General features: G+C 47.7%; 2 protein-coding genes and 1 pseudogene across 3 annotated transcripts in view; all 3 read right to left on the reverse strand.

The window, feature by feature from the left end:
- Positions 1-20,229, reverse strand: part of LOC126931509 (neuroblastoma breakpoint family member 3-like) — an 833,099-nt pseudogene that overhangs the window by 400,696 nt on the left and 412,174 nt on the right. The window lies entirely within an intron of this gene.
- The window catches only part of RNF115 (ring finger protein 115), a 146,153-nt gene that overhangs the window by 125,865 nt on the left and 59 nt on the right, over positions 1-20,229 (reverse strand). The window lies entirely within an intron of this gene.
- Positions 1,418-20,025, reverse strand: ANKRD35 (ankyrin repeat domain 35). The gene is made up of 14 exons (XM_050749701.1): positions 19,879-20,025; positions 13,724-13,854; positions 12,864-12,952; positions 12,441-12,505; positions 11,252-11,309; positions 11,005-11,075; positions 10,573-10,679; positions 9,654-9,838; positions 8,978-9,015; positions 6,806-8,809; positions 3,022-3,111; positions 2,730-2,795; positions 2,137-2,242; positions 1,418-1,612 (listed from the first exon to the last, which is right to left on the reverse strand). The coding sequence occupies exons 1-13, from the start codon at positions 19,915-19,917 to the stop codon at positions 2,180-2,182; spliced, it is 3,006 nt and encodes a 1,001-aa protein (XP_050605658.1). The 5' UTR covers positions 19,918-20,025; the 3' UTR covers positions 1,418-1,612; positions 2,137-2,179.

The raw sequence follows: 20,229 nt of genomic DNA on the forward strand, positions 1-20,229 counted from the left end.
ATACAAAAAAATTAGCTGGGTGTGGTGGCATGCACTTGTAATCCCAGCTTCTCAGGAGGCTGAGGCATGAGAATCGCATGAACCCAGGAGGCGGAGGTTGCAGTGAGCTGAGACCATGCTACTGCACTCCAGCCTGGGTGATAGAGTGAGACTCTGCCAAAAAAAAAAAAAAAATTGCCAAAGCTGGGAAACAATCAAGATGTCCTTCAGTAGGTGAATGGATAAATAAATTGTGACACATTCAGACAATGGAATATTATTCAGTACTAAAAATAAGTGAGTTATCAAGCCATGGAAAGACATGGAGAAAATTTAAATGTATATTACTAAGTCAAAGAAACCCATCTGAAAAGGATACATACTGTATAATTCCAACTAATCACAACTGGAGATGGGAAAAAGATCAGTGGTTGCCAGGGGTTAGCAGGGATGGGGAGATGAGCAGACAGAGCACAGAGGATTCTTACAGCAGCGAAACTACTCTGTGTGATAATATAGAGGTGACCAGGCACAGTGGCTCATGCCTGTAATCCCCAGCACTTTGGGAAGCTGGGGCAGGTGGATCGCTTGAACCCAGGAGTTTGAGACCAGCCTGGGCAACATGGCAAAACTTGGCCTCTATTAAATGTACAAAAAAATCAGCCAGGTGTGGTGGTGCTCGCCTGTAGTCCCAGCTGCTTGGGAGGCTGAAGTTGAAGGATTATTGGAGCCCAGGAAGTTGAGGCTGCAGTGAGCTATGATCATGCCACTGCACTCCAGCCTGGGCAACAGAGTGAGACCCTGCCTCAGAAAAAAACAAACAAAAACAAAAAAAGATAATATAATGATGGATACATTTCAATATAAATATGTCCAAACCAATAGACTCTATAACACCAAGAGTGAACCCTAATGTAAACTATGAACTCTGAATGATAATAATGTGTCAATGTAGGTTCATCAATTATAACAAACACACCACTCTAGTGAGGGATGTTGATAATCGGGGAGGCAGTGCCTGTATGGGGGCAGAGGATATATGAACATCTCTGTACCTTCTGCTTAATTTTGTTGTGAACCTAAAACTGCTCTAAAAAATACAGTCTGTTTGTAAAATAAAAAACAAAATCTACCTGTATCCCGGGCATGGTGGCACACGCCTGTAATCCCAGCTACTTGGGAGGCTGAGGCACAAGAATCACTTGAGCCCAGGAGGCAGAGGTTGTAGTGAGCCGAGATCGTGCCACTGCACTCCAGCCTGGGCGACAGAGCAAGACTCTGCCTCAAAAATATATCTACTTGTAAAAAAATGTTTTTAAGAATAAAGACATACTGTTAATATTTTTTCCAGGAAAAAAAAAGAATAGAGGGATGAAAGGTATTCCTTTCCCCACTCCCCTTTAGAGAAAAAAAAAAATTACACTCAGCCCAATTCCCTCCTCATGCTTTATTTTCCATACAGCTTGTTTCCATCCACACCTCCTCTGGTCTCATCCATGCTGATTCCAGGGTCCAGGTTCAGATCTGGGGTCTGTAATGGCAGGTGAAGCCCTGCCCATACCATTTCCTAGTGGCCAACACCCCCACCCACCACAGCCTGATGAAGCATCTGTCAAGCAGCATTTCTTATTCCCTGAAAGAAGAAATTAAAGGATGAAATGCACACACTTCCATATCCTCAGTCTCCTCCCATTCATGTCAATATGCTAAAAGGGACCCTCATCTATCTGGACTGGAGAAGGGGACTATCTGCATTGGGGTGGGGGGAGGTTTGGGGGATGACTGCTCTTTGAATGAATGGTATCAAAGTGAAGAGATTCTGGATTTTGTAGAGTCCTGCCCTAAGGAACAACTTTGTACCACTATCCAACCATCACTCATCTTTTACTGGCATCTCCCTAATCCAGACCCAACCCCTCTTTTCAGTCTCCATCTCATAAGTCAGCCCCCTTAGTCCACCTGCTCACTGATTCCTGACTCCACCCAGTGATTCTCCATGTTCTGTCTTCTCAGTCACCTCAAATACTCTATGGCCCAAAGGGCTCCCCAGTGTCATCTACCACAGGGGCAAAAGGGACCAATTTCATTCCATACACCTCCTTTCCCAAGCCCTTTCTCCCAAGCTCCTTCCCTCGGCACCCTTAACCCACAACTCACAACAGAGAATCTCGTATCCCTGAGGGCACACAGTAAGGCTGCCTCACTCCTCTTGCATGCTAAGGATTCGCAGCAGGATATTGTACACTTCATGTTCCATGTAGCCCTGTAGATGGCGGGAAAGGAAGAAAAGGAGATGAAGAACAGAAAAGGAAGATAATGATGTCTACTTTTCAGGATTGCTGTGAGGACTACAACCATGAATATGAAGCAAAGCACCGGGTACACAATAGGTGTTCCATTCTTTGTAGTTATTCTTCTTAACAAGCGAGCAAGACACCAACCTCTTCTTCCCTGTTTAGGACTAAGTGGCTCCAGGAGGAGACTGAGACAGGGTATTGGGTATTGGGGACAGGAAAAGTCCTTACTATAGGCCAGGGAATTGAAATGGAGGGGGAAACACCTCTCCTTCTCACATTCATGCACAACCTCTCTTGATCTACCAAATGAGATCAGAGACCTGGCACTGGATCTGGCTTTCTGAGAAATGGCAAGTATGTACAGGGATCCTGGAGAAGAGAGAGGGACCCTAAATGCAATACCCTGTACTCAGCTTTATGTCTATATGTCCCTCAAAACTCCACCATGCTCACCCGAGCAGCATTCAGTAGATGATTCCTGTAGGTGGAGATGATCTCTTCATTGTTCTTTTGGGAATCCTGGGAATGAACATCAATGGGAAGTCACATGTCTGCCCTCACCCAAGCATGAGGAGCAACACAATGAAGTGGTCAGCAGTACCAGGTGGGCTCCTTGGCCCATCACTGGTCCATCCTGGACCACTGCCTAGCCAGGCCTCTGTAATTCCTAGAATGTCTCCCATATATACATCACTTTCACTGCCGACATTCTTCTCCAGCACCATCCCTGACAGCCAAAACATACCTGCAGCTGCAGGGCAAGGCGAGCATTTTCTCCCCGAATTGCTAAAACCTCTTCTGAAAGCTGCTCCAGCTTCTTCAACAACTCCTTGATCTGAGGCCAAGAGGAAAGAGGCAACCAATGAGGCTCAAGGCATTTCTCCCACAACCACCACCCAGGGTCAAGGTCAGCTTCCTTTTACTGAGTATTTAATATGTGCCAATTTTACACAAATTGTCTCATTTAACACTCAAAACAGCTTTTCTTCTGCATGGTGTTCACTAAAAGTAGGAATAACAATGTAAAAGCTAATTAAGGTCACAGACTTCAGTGAAACCCTTAAAAGTCCAAATCTTCTTGATATTGTGAACTGTACACCTTCCAGTTTAGTTTCTTCTGGACTTTCCACACTTAATTGACAGTTACCTTTTACAATTTGCAGACATTATGATTAAAATTGGGCCTCTGCTGTGATGATTCCTATTTCCTCTCATGTTTTAAAGTGCAGACTAACATTTAAGTGAAAATTAGCATCAAGTAGTGCAGACATTTGTATGCATTTCCTTGATTCAATTTGTGACCTTACCAGTTTTGAATTGGAATTGAACCATTTCTTAGATAAAGGAAATTAAGTATATTGCTGCACTTTTAAGTTTTCAAAACAGTGTTTAAAAATTGCATTGTTTTTATTTTTTATTTTAACTCAGTTTAAAAAGACTAAAACGTTCTTTCAAAAGAGGCATCTAAATGTGTTCCTAATTTTGTATATGGGCTTAGGTTTTGTAACCAATAAAAAAAGCTGCTATCAAATATGATAAAACATTGAAAACTTAAAAAAAAATAAATAATAAAACAACTTTTCTTCTGAGAGGAGCAATACTTCTCTGAAGGAAGGTTGGTTTTTTTTTGGGGGGGGATTTGTTTGTTTGTTTTGTTTTTTTGTTTTTTAGACTGAGTCTTGCTCTGTCACCCAGGCTAGAGTGCAGTGATACCATCTCTGCTCGCTGCAACCTCCGCCTCCAGGTTCAAGCGATTCTCCTGCCTCAGCCTCCCAAGTAGCTGGGATTACAGGCATGCGCCACCACACTTGGATAATTTTTTGTATTTTTAGTAGAGACGGGGTTTTGCTATGTTGGCCAGGCTGGTCTTGAACTCCTGACCTCAGGTGATCCACCCACCTCAGCCTCCTAAAGTGCTGGGATTACAGGCGTGAGCCACTGCACCCAGTCTGTTTTGTATTTGGAGGCACGGTCTCACTCTGTCACCCAGGCTGGAGTGCAGTGATGTGATCTCAGCTCACTGCAACCTCTAAATCTGGGCTCAAGCCAACCTCAGCCTCCTGAGTAGCACAGGCACAGGCACGTGCCACCACACTCAGCTAATTTTTGTATTTTTTTGTAGAGTTGGGGTTTTGCCATGTTACCCGGGCTGATGTCAAACTCCTGGGCTTAGGCGATCCATCCACCTTGGCCTCCCAGAGTGCTGGGATTATGGGCATGAGCCACCGTGCTCTGCCTGAGGGAAGTATTATTATCTACATTTTGTAGATAAAGAGACTGAATGGCCGGGCGCGGTGGCTCAAGCCTGTAATCCCAGCACTCTGGGAGGCCGAGGTGGGCGGATCACGAGGTCAGGAGATCAAGACCATCCTGGCTAACACGGTGAAACCCCGTCTCTACTAAAAAAAATACAAAAAACTAGCCGGGCGAGGTGGCGGGCGCCTGTAGTCCCAGCTATTCGGGAGGCTGAGGCAGGAGAATGGCGTAAACCCGGGAGGCGGAGCTTGCAGTGAGCTGAGATCCGGCCACTGCACTCCAGCCCGGGCGACAGAGCGAGACTCCGTCTCAAAAAAAAAAAAAAAAAAAAAAAAAAAAAAAAAAGAGACTGAATTAAGTAATTTGTCAAAATCACACAGCTAATAAGTGATGAAATCATTATTTGAACCACAATCTCTTTGACTCCTTGGCCCATGCTCTTAACTTGGTACTGGATCCTAACCTACTTCTGGCTACTGACCACTAAGGGAAATGGAGATGAGTCCTTGTGGCTTATTGAGGCAGAGGCACAAACACGGTTAATGGTAACTAGCAGTAATAGGAATAGTGGTAGTAGGAATAATGATAGCTACCTTTTATTGAGTACTTACCATGGGCCAAGAGTTCCAAATCTTTTAAATAAATATAATTTCTTATTTAATGTAATCTTCACAACCATTTTATTATCCTCATTTTATAGATAAGAAAACTGAGGACTAGAGATGTTAAATAACTTGCCCAAGATCAGACAACCTCGGTCCAGAGAACACATTCTTAACCATGACACTATATTTGCTTTTACTCAATTGTCTACTTTCATCTTCTCCTTCAGTGCAGCATAAAAATACTTTCTTTAATTAACCTCAACCTGCACTTATTCCTATTCTGGATAATATTCCTTCTATTTTTATGGACTCCACACTATAGAAAACATATATTTTTATATATATATATAATTTTTTTTTGAGGAGGAGGAGTCTCACTCTGTTGCCCAGACTGGACTGCAGTGGTGCGATCTTGGCTCACTGCAACCTCCATCTCCCAGGTTCCAGTGATTCTCCTGCCTCAGCCTCCTAGGTAGCTGGGATTACAGGCACATGCCACCACACCCAGCTAATTTTTGTATTTTTAGTAGAGATGGGGCTTCACCATGTTAGCCAGGCTGGTCTCAAACTCCTGACCTGAGGTGATCCTCCCACCTCGTATGGCTCACATACGTGAGCCACCATGCCTGGTCTCTTTATATTTTTTAATCATTCTAAATTTGACCATGTATCCAAGTTTTAATAAGAAGTCTGAAATCATTCATTTCACAGGTAAGTCTGGAACTACTGAATCCATGTGTAAATTGATATTTAGAGTTCATAAAACATGTCTCACAGAAACATGTAGACTCACATTTAGAGCAAGCGTTAGGAAACTCTGGTATCTAATAGTGGTTTTCAAGCTTTTTTTCTTTCTTTCTTTCTTTTTTGAGACGGAGTCTCGCTCTGTCACCCAGGCTGGAATGCAGTGGTGCAGTCTCAGCTCACTGCTACCTCCGCGTCTCTGGTTCAAGTGATTCTCCTGCCTCAGCCTCTTGAGTAGCTGGGATTATAGGTGTGTGCCACCACGCCCAGCTAATTTTTGCATTTTTAGTAGAGACGGGGTTTTACCATGTTAGTCAGGCTGGTCTCGAACTCCTGACCTCAGGTAATCCACCCGCCTCGGCATCCAGAGTGCTGGGATTACAGGCGTGAGCCACCACGCTCGGCCTCAAGCTTTTTTTCTTTGCGTTGGTGTCCTCTTTGCCAATGGACATTGTTTTGTAGAACCCACTCTGAAGTGGAGGGGAGAAGAGCAGCTATCACTGGGTCTACTTTTCTTAACTCATTAGTTCCTGAGTCACCTCCTCAGAACCTCAGTGAAACCACAGCAACCCATCATGCTATTAGGCCTCTTCCCAGGCTAATAGTAATTCAAGTCCAAATGCTAATAAACGATGGTGCTGCCCTGGTGGCAGCCCTAAGCACACTGCTTCTGAATCTGGGTGCCAAATTTTAGTACCTAAGCCCCCTTCTCTCTTCCACTTATACCTTACCTCACCTCCAATCTCACCAACCCCCTCCGACCCACCAGAACATAGCAGTGTGGTCCCTGCAAAGGACTGGCGCTCCGTTTGGGGTATTGATCTGACCCACTGCTGCAACAAAGGTAGCTGGATTCAGGTTAGCAAACTCCCAAATACACAGAAACTTTCCCCAGTGCTCCCCAGGGCTACCTCAGCTGCTCACCTTGGCCTCCTTGTCTCGGCAAGCCCCAATGAGATGTTCCATCTTCTCTTTCAGCAGCTCTGCTGTTTTCTCAAACTGCTCGGAGCGCCCCCGCATCTCGCTGGCCTGGCGCTCTTGTTCGGCTGCCTTAGCGGCCAGGTCCCCGCTCCGGCGGCGCTCCTCGGCCACCGCCTCCCGCAGCCGACCCATTTCCCGGCAGGCCGTGTTATACTTTTCCAGCAGAGCCTTTAGCTCCTGGCCCCAAGCCTGGGCCTGGGCCACCAGCGAACCCCGAGTTTTCTCGTGTTGCCGTAGGCTGGCTGCCTCCCGGGCCCTTAGCTCAGCCACTTCCTCTGTGGCTTGGTAGAGCAGCTGCTTCAGCTTTCCGATCTCCTGGCTCTTCCCGCTCATCGTGGCCTGAACTGCCCGCAGCTCTTCCTCCAGCTTCCCCAAGTCTTGCTCCAGAGCGGCCACTTGGGGGGATGCTGGGGCCTTTAAGGAGGTGCCTGGCTCCCGACATGGGGACAAGGACCCCCGCAACTGCCGGTTTTCTTCTTGCAACCGAGCCAGCACCTGCTGGGCCTCCCGGTGCCGATCTACCAGGGTGGTGATGCAGGCCCGCAGCTCCTCCAGGGGCTCCGCTGCTTTGCTTTGTGCACTCCTCTTGCCCACTAGGTCTGGGGGCAGGCAGTCCCACAGCCCTCGGAGACCGCTGCTCTGGGCGGCCAGGAGCTTCCGCAGCTTCTCTGTGGCCTCCTTCTCCACCGCCAGTTCATCTGTCAGCAGCCCCACACTCTGCCGCAACTGCTGTAGCTGGACCTGCGCCTCTGGCTTGGGCACAAATTCCCGCTGCAGCCGCTGGCTCAGGGACTGCAGCTCCCTCTGCAACCTCTGCCGCTCCCGCCCCAACTCCCCTAACTCCTCCACCAAGTTACTGTTGCTCAGTCTCAGTGCTGACACCTCCTTCTCCAGCTGTCCCTTTGCCAGGCCTCCTAGGGCCTTTTCCCCTCCAGGGGCGCCTAGAGGCTCTCCGCGAGCCCCAGGAACCCTTTTCTCCTTCCCTTCATCCTCTTTGATGCTCCCTGGGGCTGCCTTTAGGGCTCCCTCTCTGGACTCCTGGGAAGGAACCTCAGGTTTCACCTGTAATCCTGCCTTTGCCCGTTCCAGCCTTGCCAGCACGCACTCCAGTCGGGCCTCCATCTTCTCCCAGGCAGCTGCTGCTGCCTCAGCACGGGGAGTCCCCAGGGCTCCCTCCATGACTGGTCTTGACAAAGCCCCCCGGGCAGCATCCTTTTCTCGCCACACTGCAGCAAGCTCCTCCCTTAGTTGTAGCAGAAGCTGGTTCATGGCTGCTGGGCCCACTGGTTCAGCCACTGTGCCTCCTGGTTCAACTCCTAGAACCTGGGAACTCTCCTTCTGGCCAGCAGGCAGCTGGTCAGCATGATCATGGCCAAAGGTCTGTGTACCACTGGTAGTCAGTTGCTGTCCTGTGGTTTTCCTGATGGTCTCAGACTCTGGGCTCTGGGGTGGCCCCTGTTCTTCTTGTTGGCACCTTCCATGGACTTCATACTGGATCTCTCCTGGGGCTGAGTCCTCAGCCTTCTTCAGAGCTAATACTGGATTTACTGTGGCTGCTGCCTGCTGCTGCTTCTTTAGCTCTTGTATACGCTCAGCCAGCAGGTCCATAGGACAACCCTGCTCCATGCCATCCCCTCCAGGCCGGAGACTAGAGCCTTGCCTTCCTGAAGCTCTGGGCTCCCAGGATAGGAGGAGCCCTAGCTCCTGCACCTGCTCTCGAATCTGGTTCTCAAGTCTCAGACAGGCTGCAGCTTGAGTCTTACACTCTTCTGTCTTTTGCACCAGCTCCTGCTCCAACTGAACAACTTTCCTCTGCTCCTCTTCATACTTCCACCTCCACTCCTCCGAGCACGGGTCTTCGTCCTCCTCTTCCTCTTGCTCCTCTTCAGGCTCTGCTCTCCATGGGCTCTTAGGTGGAGAACCTGCTTGGGGCTCAGATGGAGAGGCCTATGTTGGAAACAGAATAGTAAAGTGTGGCCACGAGGCAACAAACTGAGCCCCAGGAGTGCCTTTTTTCTCTTAAATGTCTTGACACCCCAAGGACCACTGGGAGTAGTCACAGTGGGATAGCCTGGGGTGTGTCAAAAGCAAAAGGGGAGGCACTTAGGTTCTTACCTGGGATGCAAGATCTGGGTGCTGGACTAGCCTCTGACCTATAAGAAAAGATATGAGGAAAATGAGAGCGAAGACAGGTTCCATGTACTTCTAGCCCACATTCTTAGCTTCAGACTTTTTCTGAGAGAAGTGGCCTCTCTGTGATCAATCTCACCACACATCTTCCTGGTGCCAGAAGCCAGTCTTGTTTAGTGGATCCCTAACTATCCAGCAACTTTGGCGTCCTCTCCCAGAAATGAGTCTCCTCATTCATTTTGTTCACTCATTTATTTATTGGTCACTGTGTCCGGCACTTTAATAAGCATTAGAACTTCAATGGTGAGCAAAACAGAAATGGCCTGTCACCTAAGCGGATTACAGTCTGGTAGAGGAAAGAGAGAGTGACCAACAAATCACACAAATAGACGTACAATTACAACTCATAAATGCTAGAAACAGCACTAGCCAGAGTTGTCCTCAGTGAGAGACCAGGCTGCATTGAAGAATTTTGTGATTATGCTTTTGGGATGGGAATTTGGGGTCCTCTCACAGTAGCAGCAATAAATACGTAAACTCTCAACTCAGGTGACAAATATCTGTCAGATAGATTACTTCCATGGAAACAAATGGGACTCTAAGAAACTTCTCTGATTCTAGGGCTATCAAGGAGAACCTGGAAGTTACAAAAGGGCTTTACCGCCCCGCTGCCGCCGGTTCAGGGCCTGCTGTAGCAGCCTCCACAGTGACTTGTCTTGCGTGTGCAGAGCATAGTGCAGAGCATCGTGCCCTGTGCTGTCCACAGCCCCCGCGTCTGCTCCGTGGCTCAGGAGCAGTTCAGCCACCTCGGCACTGCCTTTCTCACAGGCCAGGATCAAAGCCGATCTGTGGGTTGAGACAAATCTGAGCATAGACTTACCCACATGGAATCTAGAAGTCCTGGATCCAGACATTCCACTCATAGGGTAAGCTCTCACTCAGTGGGATCAGGAGAACAACAGACCAACGTGAGACCAGACTAGATTTTTTTTTTTTGAGACGGAGTTTTGCTCTTGTTGCCCAGGCTGGAGTGTAATGGCGCAATCTCGGCTCACCACAACCTCTGCCTCACCACAACCTCTGCCTCCCAGGTTCAAGCGATTATCGTGCCTCAGCCTCCCGAGTAGCTGGGATTACAGGCATGTGCCACCACACCTGGCTAATTTTGTATTTTTAGTAAAGACTGGGTTTCTCCATGTTGGTCAGGCTGGTCTTGAACTCCCAACCTCAGGTGATCTGCCCGCCTCGGCCTCCCAAAGTGCTGGGATTACAGGGATTCTACATACAATTTTTATTGGAAAAAAGGATCCTCTTGCTTAAAAGATAATTTGAAAACCAGTAAATTCAGCCAATGGGTCCAGAGCATGGATTCTACTTCCGGGGTCATCTATCTATGAAGGCGGTAGTGGCAGCAGGCAGAGTTCTTCAGAACCTCCACTGGGAAGGAATGAGGTTCCCAAGAACACAAAGACCAACCTGACTTCTTCCCCAACACACATACACACACACACGTTGCCCACTGGCTTCTTTCTAAATTGGTCAGGCATGGGAATTGGGGTGGGTAAACAAGGAGGGCTCACTTGTCATTCTTGTCTGTAACATTAACTCGGGCGCCTCTCTGCAGCAGCTGTGAGCAGATAGCTGTGTGCCCACCCAGTGACGCGATCATCAGGGGTGTACGTCCATCCTGCACAGATTGTAGGAAGGGGTTCATGAGGAGCCAGGGACTGCCAGAGGCTTGACACAATCCTAACGGCTCCCCTCCCCTCACACCACTCCAGAAAAAATAAAAGCCCAGATCTTGGGTCTAAGCACTCCCTTTTGGAGGGTCAGAAGCTCTCCAGAAGATAAGGCTTAACCTCTCTGTGAGGAAGAAGAGGAGAAGCAGGAGGAGAAGGAAGAGAAGGGTGGTGCTAACACAACCCTAGGTCATGGAAGTTGGCCAATCAAGCTCAGAGAGCGCAGCAGCTTGCCTGTGTAGGACACTGCCCACTTGCCCATCTGACACTCACATTATCCAACACGTCCAGGAAGGCTTCGTGGTCACACAGCAGGAGTACACTTGAGGCACAGCCAGAGGAGGCTGGGAAGGAGATGATTGGGTTGAGGGGAAGCATGAACAAAGCCTGCTCAGACTATAACCCAACATCCCTTCCAACCATTTCATTGGTTGGCCCTGGCTGCCCTTCCCTCCTCACACCTTCCCTTTCCCACCCTGTAGTCCCTGCAGCCCTGTTCCCATGAGTCCCCTGCACACACCTGCCCAGTGCAATGGACTACGGTTTTCTGCATCCACAGCATCTTCGTTAGCACCATGCTGCAAATGGCCACAAAGGGAAGCAGCATGGAGCTTGGTGTTAACATCCTCATCCCATACCCCCATTGGGTTACCAATTTCTATGGTAATATGAGGAGGGGCAGGAGGGCCACTTTGGAGAAGGCTGTCTACTAGGCAAGCCCAGTTCATTCATTGCTGATGATAGGCAGCGTTGATTATCAGCCCTGGTTTCTAAACCAAGGGGCTAAGAAAAATCAGATGGCAGATAAGTAAACGTGTTAAAAATCAGATGGTAGATAAGTAAAAGTGTTAGGGAAAATGACACCCAATGTTCCCATGGCTGGTACTTTAAAAACATAATTGTGAGACTTGGAAAGGATTAGGAAGAACAAAAGCAGAACATCCATTTGCCTGATGGCTGGTTAAGATAACTGCTTTTTATTGTTGTTGTTGAGAAGAGTCTTGCTCTGCTGCCCAGGCTGGAGTGCAGTGGTGCAATCTTGGATCACTACAAGCTCCGCCTCCCAGGTTCAAGCGATTCTCCTGCCTCAGTCTCCCAAGTAGCTGGGACTACAGGCACGTGCCACCACACCCAGTTAATGTTTTGTATTTTTAGTAGAGATGGGGTTTCACTGTGTTAGCCAGGATGGTCTCGATCTCTTGATCTTGTGATCTGTCCGCCTCAGTCTCCCAAAGTCTGGGATTACAGGCATGAACCACCACACCCGGCTGGTAACTGCCTTTTGTACTTTTGGAAACTCATTTATAAATTATCCACATGTCATTGTACATGATATTTCTCTTTATACTACTAGACTATAAACTCTTCAGAAACAGACAGTAGGGCTTTGGTTTAATTTGAACATCTCTGTCCTCCTTCCTCTTGCCCCTCATCATAGCAGGAAGTCACTGCAGTGGCTCTGCTAATGACAAAATCGATAGTTACTGGCAACTCTGCTTTATAACCTGCCCTCAAAGGCAGTATCAAACATGGTGCCTGTACATAGTAGGTGTTAAATAAATGTTTGCAAACAAATGATTATCAGCCCTCCTATTGGGTATGAGGCGAGTACATTTGGCCAATGATTCCTTATAAGTATGAAATGAAGTTAGAAAACTCTGGGACCACTTCTTCCCTTCGCAAGAGTAGTATCAAGGGGCTGCTCTTACCTGAAGCAGGACCTTAACACACTGTGGCTGGCAGGAGATGGTGGCCAAGTGCAGGGCAGTGCTTCCTGGAAACAGAAGGAAGGGGAGAAGGAGGGTAGGTGGCCCCATGCATGCTGATGACTCACAGGGAGGGAAGGCAAGAGACGCACAGATAATCAGGAGATTAGGGAGAGAAGCTTTCAGCCACACAGGGCCAGAAATTCCTGTTCCCCAAGTGCCTGGTACCTGTGATGAAGGTGGGAGTGGGGGTGAGGTGTGCCCAACTGACAGGGAGGAGAACTCCTGGAGGGATGATGACCAGAACTTACTGAGGAGAGAAGCAAGGGACCACAGTAGGAACGTCCAGCAGGGCCCAGCACCGCCGCCGACTGCTGCCGTACCAGGGGCAAGCAAGCAGTGTGGCCTGGGCTCCGGCTCACTCACCGTCCTCATTCTTGCTGTTGATGTCAGCCCCATTTGCAAGCAGTAGAGTCAGACATTCTGTCAGTCCTTTGGAGGCTGCCAGATGAAACCTGCCAGAATCAAGGCCGAGAGGCAGAAGGATAAAGGGACCAGGGATGAGGAATGGGAGAATCTTGATAAGCCCTTCTTGCTATACTCCCTGCCCCAAAGCCAATCCTAAAATCAGAAAAAGAAGCTCCCCTAGCTTGAATTTCTGAGAAAGAGAAGTCTATACGCCCTCCAATCATAAAGGGTGCTAAAAGCAAGAAAGAAATAAGAGCTACAGGTCTCAAGGAATCTCAGACTATTGCAGGGATGTCTAGGGAACACATAATTACCTGCCTTTCTGAGCACAGAACCCTTAGCAGAAGTGGAAGGGTCACAGAAAGAGTCAGTCAGAGCAGAGCAGAAGGCTGGATGTTCGAAGGCTTTGGGTAGAGACCAGGGATAACATTTCCCTTGACTTAATCACTACTCCCTCTAGCCATGTGACTCCTATGCTACCACTTCATTTCTAATTTCCCAAGCATACACACCCGCCTACTTGTGCAATGAAGAAATACTCTACTTAGTGTATTTCTGTTTGTTTAATGGGCTTTATGTTCTTTACAAGTCAGTGGTGTCAATCTGGGTTGTGAGATGGATGGAGCTCAGGAACAATATTTTCTTTCCTCACTTTGTGTAGAACTTATATGTAGCAAAAAGCTATTGATATACTTGCTGATTAAGACAACGAAAAGAGCTCTGAAGCTGTAAGCATTCCCTGGTCCTATGTTATATTGGATTTGGGGGCTTCAAAAGGGAGCCACATGTAAGGGGCAGGGGCAGGAGGACTTACTTACGGGGACTGGCCGTTTGAGTCTAGCTTGGTGGGTCGGGCAGATTTCCTGGAGGCCAGGGCAGCCACGCGTCCCACATCTCCCCGCTGCACTGCCTCCAGCAGCTTCTGATCACGGCGGTTCCATCTCTCCACCTGGTCCAGAGCCACAAGTTGTGTAAATATAGGGGATGGGGGTAGCATAGAGAAAGAAAAGAGGCAAATGGTTAGGATGCCAAACGAGAGAAAAGGAACATCCCTGAGGTCCTTTTTCTTTTCCACAAGTCACGCATCCTAGATCATTTAGTCCTTCTTAGGTGGGCCTAGCTAAATCTTAACCAGCTAATATGCCACCAAGAACTATTGCTCATTATTTCAGCCCTGAGCCAGAAGGACCCTGGACCACTGAATTAAAAATCATTTGAGTGAATGCATAGTATTTTAAGCTGAATGCATAGTATTTCAAATGTCCTTTATCATCATTACGATTCGAGTTGTTGTTGGATGCCCAACCTGAAAGCAATCCTTTCCCTTTTGCTCTCTAGGTCTTGCTGGAGCAAATGGAACCAACCTGACCACTCTTGAGGGCTCACATTGCCTCTCACCACGGCCTCCACCCCTGAACCCCTGCTGCTCTGCTTTTTGTCATCAGTTGTTTGAGAAGTACATCAAGGCACTGAGCTTCAGGTTATAGCTAGGAGTCCCAATACCTAACCATTCCATCTCTTTTCATTGGCTTTGGGCCCCAAAATTAAAAGAGGAAACTAGAGTTTCTGTTTTCCCATATCATATCTAGGCCCTTTTGAGTGTCTTTCCCCTTTCCATGGCAACAACAACAAAAAGGCAAAGAGGTTTCTAGCTATGCTTGAGGAAGAAGCAAGAGGCAGCTCCCCTTCTCCTCCCTCCCAGTTTCCCTGGCAGGGAGCAGCTGTCTAGACAAGAGCCACACCTGGGCATGCATTGTTCTATCATTCCAGCTTGGGTTTTGCGGGTGGTGGGGTAATTACAATAATTGAAGTGCTACAGGGCGTGAAAGAGACAGCTAGGTAAAAACACCCAGGGACGAAAGTACAGAAAAGCCTGGTTTTGTCCAGAGAAGGGAATGAAAAGGAAGAGATAGATGCAAAGATCTGTGGTCTGATGTAAAGTGTGCCAGACGAGCATTTCATTGGCTGGCCTGAGTTTGGGACCTAGTTCAGCTACATTCTCGGCTATGTGACCTAGAGTAAGCCATTAAACACCTTTAACCTGTTTCCTCTTCTATAAAATATGACTAATAACAACTACCTCATCATGCTGTGACTATTAAACGAGCTAATATACACAAAATCTCTTTATAAACTGTAAAGAGCCATACAAATGTGTGGCACCCTTGTAACAAAACAGGAAGTAGTGGGGGGTTGGTGGTGGCACGTAGCATTTTATAAGGTATAATCTTAACAAGAGGCTATAGAAGGGGGTGAAGAAAAATAGGGTCTATGGAAGCCCAATAACTCATTTTCAAGCACTGTTTACGTAGCCAGGGCAAATTGTGAATCAACCACAGGAAAGCTTTAAATGTCCAAACCATAAAATTATCTAAGGTAGATGGATTCTGAGGTAACGCTCCTGTACGGAAGTTATAACTTCTCACAGTCCTTTCACGTGCTATTTCAATTAGTTTCTCAACATCCCTGGAAAGTAGTTAGGGCTATTATTCCATCTCTTTGACAGAAGAAACGGAAGTATACCGAGATTAGATAACCATTCAAGATCATGAAAAAGAGTGGCAAAACTGGAATTAGAATCCAGGCCACAGCCGGGAGTGGTGGCTCACGCCTGTAATCCCAACACTTTGGGAGGCCGAGGTGGGTGGAATCACCTGAGGTCAGGAGTTCAAGACCAGCTTGGCCAACATGGTGAAACCCCGTCTCTACTAAAAATCCAAAAAATTAGCTGGGGGTGGTGGCGGGCACCTGTAATCCCAGCTACTCAGGAGGCTAAGGCAGGAGAATCGCTTGAACCTGGGAAGTGGAGGTTGCAGTGACCCGAGATCACGCCATTGTACTCCAGCCTGGGTGACAAGAGCAAGACTCCATCTCAAACAAACAAACAAAAAAAGAACCCAGGCCACCTGATGCCAAATCCTAGCTCTCACCACCAGACTACACTACTACAAGCTATAGAAAAAGGTTTACTTATTTCCAGATAAACAGTCTCAAGTTGCCTCCAGGGCAAAGCCACCCACCCTTAGACTCTACTGCCTGCACGGAGTCTCCAAACAGGTTAACTCGCAAAGGACAAAATAAGCAAAATGACTCCTCCACATACTAACAGACTCTGACATGTAAGAACGCATTTCCTAATGCCCTTTGGAGACCAGGTCACCCCCAGGAAAGCAGAAAGCTAGAACTATACCACACGACAGGGTGCTGCCATCAGCTGACCTGAACCTGCAGTTCTCTGTTTAAAGTCTTGACTTTAACACTGCCTGGCTCTGTGAATTTAGGCATGTAACAACATCTCTGAACCTCAATTTCCTAATACTATAACAACCTATAAGGCCTCTAGCTCTGTGTCTCTCACATAGTAGATGCACAATAAATGTTATTTCCAATCCCCATCCTTCCTGGGCACATTTTAGATGTTCCTGGGCTCAGAATTCTCCAGCCAGGGGAGTGGAAGGGATCTTGCTGATATTATCCAGTAAATAACAGCCAAGCTGTATAGATGGTAAAGATGTTTCTTAGCAATATAGATACTTTTCTTTCCACTTCTTTTGATTTCTTTTTTCTTTTTTTGACAGAGTCTTGCTTTGTTGCCCAGGCTGAAGTGCAGTGGCATGATCATAGCTCACTGCAGCCTGGACCTCTGGGCTCAGGTGATCCTTCCACCTCAGTCTTCTGAGTAGCTGGGACTACAGGCATGCTCCACCACACCCAGATAATTTTTTTTTTCAGACATGGGGTCTCACTGCATTGCCCAGGCTGCAGTGCCTCACTGCAGATGGGGTCTTTTAGAGATGGGGTCTCACTGCATTGCCCAAACTCCTGGGCTCAAGTGATCCTCCACACCTCAGCCTCCCAAACTGCTGGGATTATAGGCATAAGCCACCACACCTGGCCTGGATACTTTTCTTTCCAGCTAGATAGTTCTAAATCCACCCAATTTACTTCCTATAATCTCATTATACTAAGTAGAGTTTAGAATGGGTGGAAGTTTTTCATGGCCAAGCCTCTGCAGAGCTGGAGTAAAGGACAGAGAGATGCTTTCAAATGTTAAGACAGACACTAATGTCTTAAATGTACAGACATTTCAAATGTCTGTAGCTTACCCCAGCACGTTGGAAAGGAGGCACTAGATTACCATCACAGCCTCAAGGGAGCAATCACCAAATTAATCAGCAGACTCAATAAGTATAAGCTTTGTATTTCTATAGGTGAGATTAGAGGACTTTTGTAGAAGTCATTGTACCTTCTCCTTATCTCTCTGACAGTGTACCTATAAGCATCCTATACCATGGAAGCACACCAGCAAGTAGAGAGAAAAGCAATGACTTCTGCTGTAGGTCAGGTGAGTGGAAACAGAAAGCCTATCCTGGAGGAACCAAGACCTAATTCTCAATGTTTTAATTGCAGTAGACAGTGCTAATTTTTTGTTTGTTTGTTTGTTTTTTGAGATGGAGTCTTGCTCTTGTTACCCAGGCTGGAGTGCAATGGCACCATTTTGGCTCACTGCAACTTCCACCTCCCGGGTTCAAGCAATTTTCCTGCCTCAGCCTACCAAGTAGCTGGGATTACAGGTGCCTGCCACCACACCCAGCTAATTTTTGTATTTTTAGTAGAGACAGGGTTTTGCCATGTTGGCCAGGCTGGTCCCAAACTCCTGACCTCAGGTGATTACACCCACCTCAGCCTCCCAAAGTGCTGGGATTACAGGCTTGAGCCACTGCGCCCAGACAATCCAGTGCCAATTATTTAAAGCTCTCTTCTAGTCTACTTCTGGTCTACCTAGGCAGAGTAAGCTTGTATGTAAGATACCCTCAAGGATATCCTCTACTTGACTAAAATAAAATGGGATTATAGGAGTTGGGTTTTTGTTTGTGGATTTTCCTATATACTGGATAACTTAGATCTGCTTTAAAATGATCACTGCTTTTTCAGTCCTTACTCAGACTGAGGGTGCAGAGCTCTGGCCCTGGACCTAAGTGTGTGAGTGGAGATGGGTAGAGGCAGTCTTCCAGTGTGACTGGGAAGCCAGGCTTTTGGAGTGGCCAGAAAGACTGCCACACTACTTCTCTGACAAATGGTTCCAGAGTAGTTTGCCGTCCAAAACAGTGGAATTTCTCATGAGAAGTATGGGGAAATTTCATGAGGAAGAAATTTACAGCTGAAACTGGCCGATTTACAAGCTTTCTATGACTCCATTCTATCCGAAGAAACAGTTTTCTTTCCAGCTAGATAATTCTAAACCCATCCAACTTACTTCCCATAATCTCATTATAGTAAGATCTTATTATACTAAAAGTTTAGAATGGGTGATCATTCTTTATGGTCAAACCTCTGTACAGCTGGAGTCAAGGAGGACAGAGGGATGGTTCCAAATTCCAAAAGCCAGTCCACTCACTCCAGCACCTTGGAAAGGAGGTACTGCCCAAGGTTTGGGGGATCAGAAAGAATGAAATAGTTTCCCCATTCCTAAGGAGCAGGCAGACTGCACAAACCTGTAAGGGAAAGGCAACATTGAATACTTTCAGTAACTAAGGAAGAGGCCATATGAATTTCTAAAAAGTCTTTATGAGTTAAGACTGAGTCTGGGCAGCCTCAGTTTCTGGGGTGTAGAATAGTAAATACCTTTTGACTGGTTGATCAATGTGTGGAAACTAAGTAGAGATGCAAATGTAAGTGGGACAAGGACAGGCCTCAACAGAATTCATACTCTTGCCTCATAGCTTGCTTCCAGGACTCTGTAACCTGCCCATGCAGAATGAGCTAATTGAACGTTTCTCATATTTGCTTATGAACGATACCACTAAGTCAAGTTAGCAAAGCAATATTGCTACAAGTAGCTGGCTAATTTGCTTCTAAATTAGCCATAACCCCAACCTCTACAGAAAATTCCACTTCTAGATAAGGGGGCTCTCTGTAAGAGATCTTTAGAGAAGAAGCAGCAATATCCTCCCTAAGCCACCATCTTCTATAATTTTACGGTTTTTTTTTCTGGGAGAACATGGGGAATAGAGTGACTTCTACTGGGAACTCTGAGTCTGCTCTATCCTCTTCTCTCATCATCACTTTCCTCCAACTCAACCAAAGGAAACAGAGAGCATCATTCCTAAACAACTGGGCAAGGGTTCAGGAAATTAATAATCTGGGGAAAAGCAGAAAGAAAGGCCTTGAGCCTTGACTGGCCCAAGAACCAGTCTAATGATCAGATACTGCAGTGAACTGGCTTGGGTGGATTCTGCAGGCAACTCATCCAGTCCCTTGGGGAGCAGTCAGGCAACTGTGCATCCTCCGGCAGTGCCTGTGAGGCTGACCAGACTGCAATATTAACTCACAGCAAGCAGGCAGGAGGAAAAGTGGGACCTGCGACCATTGGGCAGAGTAGGGCAGAGGTTGGAGGGGAGAACAGAAGGTTGCTCTTGTGGGAGCATCAATTGGAAAAAGGTTTGGAGTGATGTCTAAGGAACAGCAGTGCTGGTGAGAGATGGGAATGAAAGTGGCATGGGGCAGGAGGGAAGCAATGACAGAGGAGATTGTGAAAAAGGGTTAACAGAAGGCACAGGGCTGGGAGTGCTTGTTGAACTAACAGTAAACAGCAAGGACAGAGCTACGTGGGAAGGCAAGATTGTGGGGACAGGACAGGGATGAAATATGGGGCTCTGGGACATAACTTTGTGGTGTAGAATGGAGCTTGGGGCCAGGCAGGGGCCGGGGAAGATGCTTGGGGGAGGTTTGGTACTGGGAGATGGAGCAGAAGTAGGGCCAGCGCCATGGGAAGGGGACAGAGCTGCAGAAAACGTACCAGAAATCGGGGGTGTAGATGCTAGGAGGACAAGAAAGGGGCCAGGGGAAAGGACCCTGGGGAGGGCAGAGGTGAGGAAGGCAAGTCAGAAGCTGCATTGAGATGGGACTAACGACTTCTGTCACCACAGAGCGGGGACCCCAGCCCCATCCTCCCACACATTTTGGCACCTACCGCCACCTGTGAGCTGGAGCAGGAGAAGATACGCTTCATGGCCGGGGTCGAGGCCACGGGGGACGGGGACGCGCAGAGAGCCGGGCCACAGGTTCCCGAACCCACCGGACTTGGCAGCGGCTGTGCAAGAGACAGCTGTCAAAAAGCAGAGCGGGCCCCGCCCCAAGATACGCCTCAGAACCCGCCCTGCCCAATCAGAGGCAAGAACCCAAGGGCTGGGCTCAAAACTCCGCCCCTGGCCCTGACCTACCCCGCCCCTGCAGAGGCGAAAAGCCCGCAGTCTTAGGCTGCGACCGGGGCTTGGCCTCAAACCTCGCCCTTCAAATCTGAACCCGCCCTGCGATCCGACCT

The sequence above is a fragment of the Macaca thibetana genome, chromosome 1 (genome assembly GCF_024542745.1).
Source record: "Macaca thibetana thibetana isolate TM-01 chromosome 1, ASM2454274v1, whole genome shotgun sequence".
NCBI lineage: Eukaryota > Metazoa > Chordata > Mammalia > Primates > Cercopithecidae > Macaca > Macaca thibetana.

Bases quoted from the DNA above. Each gene is read 5' to 3' on its own strand.
- ANKRD35 (XM_050749701.1), bottom strand. From the start codon at position 19,917: ATGAAGCGTATCTTCTCCTGCTCCAGCTCACAGGTGGCG. The intron at 12,953-13,723 runs GTAAGTAAGTCC...TGATTCTGGCAG, and splicing joins GACTCAAACGGCCAGTCCCC to GTTTCATCTGGCAGCCTCCA. The intron at 9,016-9,653 runs GTAAAGCCCTTT...CTTTTCTTATAG, and splicing joins GAACCGGCGGCAGCGGGGCG to GTCAGAGGCTAGTCCAGCAC.